Genomic DNA, 11,262 nt, shown 5'->3' with positions numbered 1-11,262 from the left:
CAACCTTCCAATATCTTTATGTCAGGATTACAGTAATGCAGTTATATCTAGCCTCATTCTATCCTTTACTGTATGTATTTGTTTTTCATGTACATTTAGTCAGGGCCCAGAGCCAATCCCTGAGGAAAGCAGCGTTTCCCATTGAAATGATTCCAGCTCTTTGGAAGGTGCCCCCGTCTCCGGTCTTTCACACTCAGAGAGATTGGCTCCGCTAGCAGAATTCAGATGAGCTTTGCTAGCTTGGCTCCTCAAAGCTTAAAGGTTGTGCGCTTCCTCATGGCGGAGGAACAGATCTCATCTCTATATCACAAACGTGACAGTCCCCAGCTCTTCTGTAGCGAGCAAACCGGAGGCGTGTTTGATGACAGTATGGGTCCAAACACAGCAAAGTAAAGCTGGGGAACAGTTCATATATCAGTGTACGCTGTAGACCAATGTGAAGCGTTGACATTTGTGTGAGCCGTGGCCTAATCGAATATTCATAACCGTGGTCAGATTAATCCATGTGCTATTTCATAAATATTAACCCCTTCAATTCTCGCACCCTCCGACACAAGGGAATGGTGATAAATACCTCCTTGTGTTTACGTTCAATACTTTTAATCAAACACTCTGAGACAAAGCTCAAGAGCTACGTTTCTGTTTTCCTGCGAGGGAGAGGAGCAAATTACAATGAATAATTTTACATTGGTAATAACTTTAGAAAAGTGGGCTTTTGAGACTCTTTTGTTTTGTGCATAATACGCAATAATGGTGGAGGAGAGGGTGCAAGGTGGTTTTACACAATTCAATGTGTCTGATTTGCAAATGGCATTTGAAATCATGTTTAATTTATTGAGAGGCGTGCTGCTTTTTGTCTTTTTTACAAACAAACCCCGGGCATGCGAATCAAGCAGGAAAGTACTGATCTGTAACCCCTACTGAAATAAAAGTCACTCTAATTGTTTAGATGAAGTCAAGATTAAAAGCCTTTTAAAAATCTGAAATAAAAAACAAATATACTGATTGCACAATTAGATCAAACCATAATTCAAGTGTGTATGTGCACATATATCGCAGCGATCCATGCTTTTGGATCAAAGGAAAACAATTTAAGCAATAGTTCACCCAATTATTAAAATCTTGTCATCATAGCAATGGCATTCAATATTAGTATTACTTTCTTCTGTCAAACATAAAAGATGAAAGATCTCAAGGATTCAATTCTGCATTAAAGAAAAGTGGATGGTGATTTAAAATGGCTAAACTCACAAAGGTAGAAAAAGCACTGTCTTCAATTTATATTAATTTTTGTAGGATGCAATTTTTTGTAAATCAGCATACACTTTTGTTGTATTGAAAACAGTGACTGAAATCTCACAGAAAATGAAAAAAAATAAATGAGGCTAAAATGATGCCAATTTTTAATATTTGGGTGAACTATCCCTTTAAATGAAATACAAATATAAATTGTCCAAGGTAAACACTTGAGTAGTAACATGAATGAAAAACATGGAGGTATTTGTAGTCCTGACATGACGTGGGTATTTCTCGTGAGTCAGTGTTATCTTGTTGGTATCCCCACCAGCATATTGTTCTTAGGCGAGCAGCCCTCGGGGACCATGGTCATCACCCTCACAGAATACCCATGAGTCTCGGCGGCCCAACTGCGGTCCAAGTCCACCAGTCCCATACAGCGCTTCCCTGGTGATTAAAGGAGAAAAGATTTGGAAATGAGACTAATTATGAAACGTTATCGTTATTGAGCACAGGCCGGAAATCTCTGCTGAAGACATTACTCAGGTATTGCACTGTTAATCATGGTTAAGAAAAAGCCAAATTTGACTGAAACCTAAATGTGTTTTTAACTATTTTTTCTGAGATCTATTAACGGTCAATGAAATAAATTTCACACTTAAATTAACTCTCTGGTTTATACCACAGATATTTTAACCTTGAATCTGTAAAAAAAAACACAATGAGAGTCTATAGGGCAAGACACTCTAAAGAGTTCAAAAGCATAAATGTGTAGCTCACATTTTTAATAAATTGCTTATATTAAGGAATTAGTACAAATGTGTGTTAAATGAGATGTAAAAGCTGTCTAAATTGTCCTGAAAGTTCTATTCTTGAAGGTGGATGAGCAAGCTATTTCTGGTATCCTTGCACATGTAATGCAAAAGGGGTTGCGAGAGTTGGCAAAATTTTGGTTGGTAATATTTTTTTTATTTGATTAAAAATGCAGAACAAATAATACTGTGAAATATTATTCCAATTTAAAATAACTTATTTTTTTCTATTTTATTTGAAAAGGTAGTTTATTCCTGTGCTGCAAAGCTGAATTTTCATTATCATTACTACAGACTTCAGTGTCACATGATCCTTCAGAAATCATTCTAATATGCTGATTTGATGCTCAGGAAACATTGCTTATTATTATTATTATCAGTGTTTAAAACAGTTCTGCTTCTTGATACAGAAACCATGATACATTTATTTTCAGGATTAATTGAAACTTTTTCCAAAGTGGAATTTCAAATTACTTTAATAAACAGACATTTCTTTAAAGACACTCTGTTATCTCAGGGATAAAACAGTAAAACTTTAAGCAGTGCCTTTTGAAAACACACTGAAGACTTTAAAACAAATTTTATCATCTTATCAAACTGTAATTAACGGCCCATCTAAACGCAAAGATATTTGCTTTTGAAAGCCTTTGGAAAGTTTTGGCTTTGACTGAGGCATCGGCGCTGGTTAGCATGTGTTTTGTGAAGAGGCTGTCATCTCGCCAGCTAGAAAAGATGGGCAGTGGAAGGAAAGATGACAGTGGCGTCAGATTTATGTGAGAGTGCGACGAGACTGTGAGGCTGAATGTGTGTGCTGAGAAATTTGATTGAGAGAGAGAGGTCACAGAGCGGGAAGATGCGTCTGATCTCGCTACAGTGTTCTATACATTGTTAGAGATTCACCATTTTTACTAAACTCAAATGCTTCATAAGGGTTTATTGGTAACCTATCAAGTGGGTTTGGTCCAGAGAAACATTTACAAAGATTTTAAAATGTCCAATGGAAGTGCAAACAATTAACCATGCTGCCATTTATCAAGTAGTATTTTGTGTCAAATGTCCATTTATGAACCATTATGCTCATCTTTGGTGCAACAAAAGCAATACCGAAAAGAGTTACTGATTTTAGTATTACTTGTATGCTAATTTGGTTTTTATTAATATTTAGATTTTGTTTAAATAAATTTTTTAAAGGTGCTGTATGTAATTTTTTTGACTGTACTAAAGCACAAAAATATCATTATATGTTTGTGCATATTTAGGAGACATGCTAAGTTCACATACTTGTTCCTCTGAAAAACAATGCTACAGACATATATTCTACTTTGAAATTTGTGTTCCGTGTTGGAATGTCTGTTTTTGTTTTGGTCCGCGTGATTCCACCCTCTGCCGGTTCACCCAACAGTATTTCAACAGTCCGGGTTGCCAGTTGATGAAAACACAGCGTATTGCAGCCATGGAAATGAGGAAACAAATTGGGTCAGAGACTGATTATTCTACCCAACCTAAAAAGCCTGAAAAATCTAAAAATCTCCACGATCAGAGGCATATGAAAACATGGATAAACCAACCAATCAGATTTTTCCAGTTGCGTGTCCTCAATCTGGCAACCCATATTGAATCTGAGAAGGAGGGAACACACAAAACTTTCTAATATTTTGAATTTGGACTGCAGTACCTATTTCAACTGCTAGCTGTCAATATTACATACTGCAAATTTAAAAGTTTTAGGGCCAGATTTGCACCAGTCTCTTGGCGTTAAAATACTGTCAGGATTTACTAAAAGACACGCAATGAAGAATTAGCGCTGAAAAGGCATGGACAGTTATTTTTGCAACTGACCTTATTAAATGTACATTTGTAGGAGTTTCCCTTTCAGACGCAAAATTTATGGGAAATAAATATATATATATATATATATATATATATATATATATATATGTGTGTGTGTGTGTGTTTTAATTTTAGCTAATGATAACAGTCTCACACAGCCAGACTTTTGATCATGTCATAAAGTCTCTTCAACACTGCAGCTTATTCTGGCCTAAAAACTTTAGCCAGATGGACGATCTCTATTAGGAATTTCCTCTCCTAAAACAAAACAGGCATAACAACCCTGACCACCTGTTAAAACAAACAAACATCTTACCGATTAATCGTCGTTCTGGGGGTAAACTGACAGCCGTCTGGTCTGCGAACCTGCACAGGATCATATGCTCCTGTGGAAACCATATAACACGTTAACACACCGAGATATATATATGTATATGTATATGTGTATGCATGTATGTGTATATGTATATATGTATGTGTGTGTATGCATATGTATACACACACACACACACACATCAATAAACACACTTGCGTTTAAACGTACATGCACGAAAAATATATGAAAAACAGCATGTATGCGCCTCAACTAGCGTAAATTGAAGAGAAACATCGATGCATCAGATCGTTAGGGTTGTGGTGAGGGAACAGACCATTTATCAACCCTTACAACCAGCCATTAAAGGGAAACACCGAGGAAAGCAGCACCCAGTTCATTTTATATTAATCAATATACTCTAATTGCATTTTTTGCAAGAAACGTTGCAAGGAAGTGCCACAAAATGACTTGCTCTGCTGTTGATGACCAACGATGGCTTCAAGCAACCATTATTCTGCATTAACTGAGTGAAACAAGTGTTGATGGAAAGGAACGTAACAGCCCTGGCAGATTGATTCCTCCTATCAAGTTTAATCCTCTAGGCTAATAGCTGCGATCAATGCTATAAAGCAGTATAACGTCTCAAAAACAGGCTTTAGCTCAGTAAAGTGTTTCTAGAGCATTTTCAGTATTCGTACCGATGAGAAACACTGCGATTATGCTAGCTTGGATAGAAGCAAAGAAAATCTCTCTTTTTACATTTTATTTTGAACAAATAAAACTCAAATCAAGTCCTAACAATTAAAAGTTTTTTTTTTTCTTTGGGGAATTTCAATGCATTGAAATCATTTTATCAAAGCATTTAGTGCACATAAGTCCCAATGCAATGAATAACCTAGTCAAATTTAACAAACCAGAAAAAAGTATTAGTATGTAAACTGTGTGTAGATCAAATTTTGACTGATATTTACCTGTGCCAAAGTTGTTAAGTAGGCTTACAAAGTAGGCTGTTAAGGGCGGTTGCCAAGTGTGCTATGTAATATCACACCTACAGTATTATCCTCAACAAGTCCAAACAGTTTAACTCATAATTCAGTTTGTTCAAATTCCAACAGCAATAGCAAAGTGATGTTTGTCTTGGCAAACAGCACTAATTAAATGTCTGTTTGGTTTAGATCTACGCTCAAGGAACTGCCTGTCTCTTGTAGGCCCCTATGTAGGTGATATCTCTGCAGGGGCCGTGAGCGCAGTGTGAGAGAGGCAGATGCAGTAGTCAAGCGAACGTGGATGACTGTGAGATGCGACTGATTAACCTCATCCATTACTCACACTTCTGCCTCACTATTCCGTCAGCGCCTGGAGATAAGACTGGGAAAAATACAACGTGCAACTGCAGTACATGGGCACTCTATTCCCAGGAATACCCTATTTCAGCAGAGCTTGAGAAAATGAACATCAGCTTATGGACAGCTGTTTTCTGCTCCTCAGAATCTGTGGCATGTTCGTGCACAGTAACATTTTCACAAAGCTGATTCTTAGAGCAAACAGCTGATGGAGATTCATCTCTGCTTCTGTTTTGTCCTTATAAATTTTGGTTGAAATTATCATTTCTGGCAACAATTTAGAATAGGAAACACTATTAACTTATGTATTAACTAGCTGATTATTAGCATGCAAATTACTAGCATATTGGCTGTTTATTTGTGCTTATAAAACACATATTAATGACTTATTCTGCATGAACATATTTTAGATCCCTGAAACCTACCCAATACCTAAACATATCTACTACAACAACTATCTCACTTACTATGAAGCAGCAGCAAATTAGGAGTTTGAGGGAAAACTCTTAATAGTGAATGTGTGTTCCCTAAACTAAAGTGTTACCAAATTTTACACTGATAAACACTGATCAATAATTTAGATCTATATGGCTTTCAAAACAAAACAAACATTTTTATTAGAACAGTGTATGATAAACAATTGAACATGTTCAGAATCAATGATTGAATAATACATTTTTTTTGTACATTTGATTTGTGACTAAATTATGACTTCAAAAGAATCTTCTCATTTATGACTCTTTACAACAGTGGCACTGTATTTGTTTTCAGTTTATTATCTTAGCATTTTTTTTTTTTTTAGCATTACATAGTATTTTATTTATAGTATTTAACATACTATAGTAATTTTTTTAATCTAAAATTGAATGCAGACTGCAGATTCACTATTCCTAATTTCTATAACACAGACAAAAAGAAACAAATAACTTTTTACAAACTTCTATCCATAGTCAAGAACTATTAAAAGAACTGAACATCATGAAAATAATTTGTTCAATATATTTTTTATTACTTAAAAAAAAAAAAAGTTGGGAAAAAATTAACAAAATGTTTAATGCTTCCCTGGCAATTAACTGAAAACGGGGGGAAAAAAATTAAAAATAGGCAGAAGTACAAAATTAACCAAAACCGAAATATAAATAAATACAATAATAAAATAATACAAATGACAAATGCATTTAACAAAACTTCTACACAAAACAAAAACTGAAAAAATAAAAAAAATCTAATTCAACATTTAATAAACACTATAATAATATATAAATAATACTAAAATAACAATTTACATACGTGTTAGTTTTTAGCACTTTATTTTCTATGCCGGGTCTCAAGAGCAGTCTAAGCTGGATCTGAATATTTGCTTCTAGTACCAGGACTCATTCCAATTATAGTGTCAGTACCTCTTGTCAGTCATGAGCTGAACATGAGTAATCACTGATCTTCACATACATGAGGCATATTATGAGGCTTTCCCAGAAGAGTCTCGCAGTCAGAACCAGGCAGTGTGATGTCCCACACGTGTAGGCGATAATGAAAAGAGTGAAAACGAGCTCTGAAACACTTACCTTATAGCTCAAAGTCTCCGTAAACCTCGCGCTGTGGAGAGAGACAGAGGGGGGCAGACTTAATGAACTCACACACAAACAGGCACGAATGAAAAATTACATGACGTGGAAGAAAGAACAAGTTTAAGGAGAGGACAGTCTATCCGGATCAAAGGAGACGGTGAAAACATTCTCTTTGGACAGAAATGCATGCAGAGGTTCAGTTGCAGAAATAAGCCGTGTGTAAACACAGCCGGATGTCTCATGTAACACTTGCATGATAAAGAAGAGCTCTGAAGCTCTTGGAGATTATGTGTGTGGTAGGTAATGTTTGCTACATTAACTGTCTGTCATCAGGCCGACCCTTTTTGGCCTCCTGTCGAATGCCACAAATGACAAATCACTGTCATGGCAACACCGTGAACATAAATTATTTATTGCGCTCGCTGCCCTTGCCACCCTGATGCTCATGCCCCGCGGCAAAACTGAGATTAAATGAAAGTTTACAGCAGATTTGGAGAGCGATAGCTTGCGATTGGGGGAAAACTGATGACTGTTCGAAAGCAATTCTCACTGTTAGGAAACTTTAAAACACTCACTCTCAGTTTAACCTCATTTTTACATGTTCTTGCCAATATTTAATGATGCACAGCTGTGTGATTGTTGATAGTAAAGCACGTTCAATTCTGAGAACACTGATGTGAAGAGTAAGACAGAAATAGACACAATGGATGTTTATTATGGTTAGCTATTTTCGATCATCCTAATAAATCATTCATGTCAGGTTCATTTCAGAGTATGCAGAGCTTAACATTTAATACTGTGGATTATTATAGATCTACACGGTCATTGTGTGCTGTGGAATTAGGCGAACAAATGAAAAGAAAGATAGCAAGCGAGAAAAGTCAGAGAGACAGAGGAGACGCAGTTTTCACCTCTTGGGAAAGTTGAACTTGAGTGTGTTTTGAATGAACCCGTAGCAGCACGGACTAATCACAAATCCCGCCTGCGCCTGGAGGCAGCGATCCAACACCATGTCTGTCGCCACTCCGCACGCATGCAGGGCCACCTGAAATAGACAAGACACCAGTCACGCTACTTCAAGACATTTCCTAAAGACATTAAAGAGTTCTTAAGCAAAACCTGGTAACCAAACTACCACCATTGAGTTCTAGAGCAAGAAAATAATGTGTCACTTTGGCTAAACTGATCAGTCATTTTTTCCCCCTCACAATTACACAACCACAAAGTTTGGCGTCAGAAAGTTTTTTTATATGTTTTTGAAAGAAGTCTCTTATGCTCACCGAGGCTTTTATTTGATGTAATATACAGAAAACAATAATACCGTGAAATATTTTTACAAATTAAAATAACCATTTTCTATTAGAATATATTTTATTGAATTTTCAGCATTCAGAATTTAGTGTCACATTATCCTTCAGAAATCATTCTGATATGCTGATGTAAGCCTTGTTTACACCAATAATGATAACTTTAAAGATAACGATATTAGCATCCACACCAGCAAATGATATCGTCTGTAAGCACACGCTTGTCTGCTGTTTTAAACTCTTGAGCTCAATTGGCTGTCAATGTTTTTAGCGTTTATCAGCTGAAAAAAATCGTTCTGAAAGTGATTCCAACGATATCGTTTCTCTGTGCCTTTATCGTTATAGCTGTGGTGTGAACTCAGCTATTCTTTAATATTGAGAATGATTTTTAGAACTATATCATTATTTCTATAGTTATCGTCCTTGGTGTGAATGGGTTTTTAGTGCACAAAACAGCTGAAGAAACTTTGTGAAAACAGTAGAAAACTGTTGTGTTGCCTAATATTAAAGCTGATAAAATGTAAAAACTGTAACTTGAATGCAATGTAAGTCGCTTTGGATAAAAGCGTCTGATAAATGCATAAATGTAAATGTAATATTTTTGTGGAAACTGATTTTTTTCCATAATTTTTTGATGAATAGAAAGTTTAAAAGAACAGCATTGATTTGAAATAGAAATCTTTTGTAACATTATACATGTCTTTACTGTCGCTTTAATGCATTCATGGTGAATAAAAGTATTCATTTCTTCAAAAAATTATCTGTCTGAACCAAACTTTTGAACTGTTATGAAATCAACTTGAATTGAATCCAATTATTTTACAGAAAAAATGCATTAAAAAGTTAATTTATACAGACAATGACTTGAATATTTGACTTGTAAGAAAACATTTTTTTTCATTTTCGTAATTAAATTAATTTTCAGATTCTTTTTATAGGGGTTAAAATATATATCAAGGTATAACTGAAATGTGAAGGATTACAGGTCTCATTAAAAGGATGAAACACTGTAGTTAAGAAGAGAAAAAGATGGGTCACACTTTATTTCAAGATCAAATTCTCACCAACTTTTGCGTCAAACTCCAAATTTATTAATAATTAGTAAGGTAGTTGTTAAGTTTAGGTATTGGGTGGGATTAGGGATGTAGAATATGCTTTATAAGTACTAATAAACAGCCAATGTGTTAATAATATAGGCATGCTAATAAGCAACTAGTTTAATAGTGAGAACTGGTCCCTATACTAAAGTGTAATCAAAAGGTGTATGGAAAACATTTGATTACTTCATAGTTACGCAACTTCACATTTTTGAAGACATTAAATAAAAAATTAAAAAATTGAGAGAATGTTACAGAAGTATGAAGTGATTAAAACACATGAAGCCGACATGAAAGATTCAAAGATTACATTATCACAAACTTGCCATTTTAACCAGGTTGTTGTATAGATAAAAGCAAAATAAAATGAGTTATATCATTATAAATGTGTGTATTAGACTATTTTCCAGTGCTCAGTGTGGCTTAAATCAATGTATGACAACTAAAAACTGGATTAAACTCTTCACGCTGCTTTCCGGCTGTCCTCGACCACATTTCCCCACATCATCTCAAAGCTCTTCCCACCTTTCTGTATCTAGCCATGTTCTCATTGATCTGTTAGTGGCTCAGGCACAGAACGAGAGAGAGAGAAAGAGAGCACGGCAGTCATACCCCGCCGCTGTGACACCGCATGACAGCAGACGTCTCTCTGCCTATTAGCAGGAAAAGTGGATCGAACAGCTTGATGGAGGGTAAAGAAAAGTCTTAGATGTCCTCACAGAAGCTCAAGTGAAGATCAAGCGTTCGGCTTGGCTCACGGACCAGTGCCTGTATCCGTCACCGTTAGTGTGAGAAACTGGAACAAATAATGCAAACTGTTGTCTCAGCGAGCGCGTGTGTGTGCACACAGCCGACCAAATCCACGGATTAACACCCTTCAAATCCCCCATAAGAAGTTTTCCGGGAAATGTGGCCAAATCTCAGAGGATTCGCTCTACACGCTGCTTGGAGTTGCCATAGAAGAGGAAATATGTCTGTGAACTGTGTGGGAAAACACACAGCCTTAGCTGACATTTTATAAGCCGAGACGGAATAAATTAGGAAAAAGCAATATTGGCAAAGCGTCCAGTGTGGATTGTAATTAAGTTCTCGAGACGCTAATTAGACCGAAATGATTCATAATGTCTTTTTAACAGGATATGTAGTAAAGCCATTCTCAAAAACCCAGGGCAGGTGTTTGAGTATTCAAGGGCCACCCTTATGTACTAATCAGAATCCATTAACGCAGGGTTTCAGCTCTTTGAAGTAGACCACCATCTCATAATGGGGCCATCCATTCACGTCTGAAGCCAACAACAGAACGCTGCATCACCACAACAAGCAAAATCGACCGTGAAACCCTGGAGCTTTGAAGACGTCAGCAGGTGAATTTCTAAAGTTAACAATGATGCAACAAGATGACAATACTACAGATAGCGTTTCTTAAGGACGCTGAGAGACACTTTCAGAAGATGTTTTGTGAAAGTACAACTTTCGATGACCATTTACTGATGAAATGCACAGGAATTCTGACAATGATGGATGAGAGACTGTAAAGAGTAAATCGATGCACAACTACTGTAAAACTTCAGGTACAAAGTACGGGAATTAGGTATTTTTTCGCAAAACAAAACAAAAAACGTAGCAAATCACAGACTATTCACAACAAAGGCTGCTATATAGATGCTATAATGCAAGATATAGCACAACTGGAAAAAAAAAAGACATTACTTTAACACAAAATACAAGATCTTATAAAATACATTGCTTTTAT

General features: G+C 36.1%; 1 protein-coding gene across 1 annotated transcript in view; it reads right to left on the bottom strand.

Moving 5' to 3' along the window:
- The window catches only part of LOC306872123 (glutathione S-transferase C-terminal domain-containing protein-like), a 58,549-nt gene continuing 47,287 nt past the window's right edge, over positions 1–11,262 (bottom strand). The window contains exons 9-12 of the mRNA XM_079420530.1: positions 8,017–8,150; positions 7,103–7,133; positions 4,195–4,264; positions 1–1,683 (exon numbers count right to left, since the gene is read on the bottom strand). Coding sequence (XP_079276656.1) covers positions 1,544–1,683; positions 4,195–4,264; positions 7,103–7,133; positions 8,017–8,150 — 375 coding nt within the window. The 3' untranslated portion in view covers positions 1–1,543. The remainder of the gene's footprint in view (positions 1,684–4,194; positions 4,265–7,102; positions 7,134–8,016; positions 8,151–11,262) is intronic.

The sequence above is a fragment of the Barbus barbus genome (assembly GCF_936440315.1).
Source record: "Barbus barbus genome assembly, chromosome: 7".
NCBI lineage: Eukaryota > Metazoa > Chordata > Actinopteri > Cypriniformes > Cyprinidae > Barbus > Barbus barbus.
This window is presented reverse-complemented; position numbering and strand designations above follow the sequence as displayed.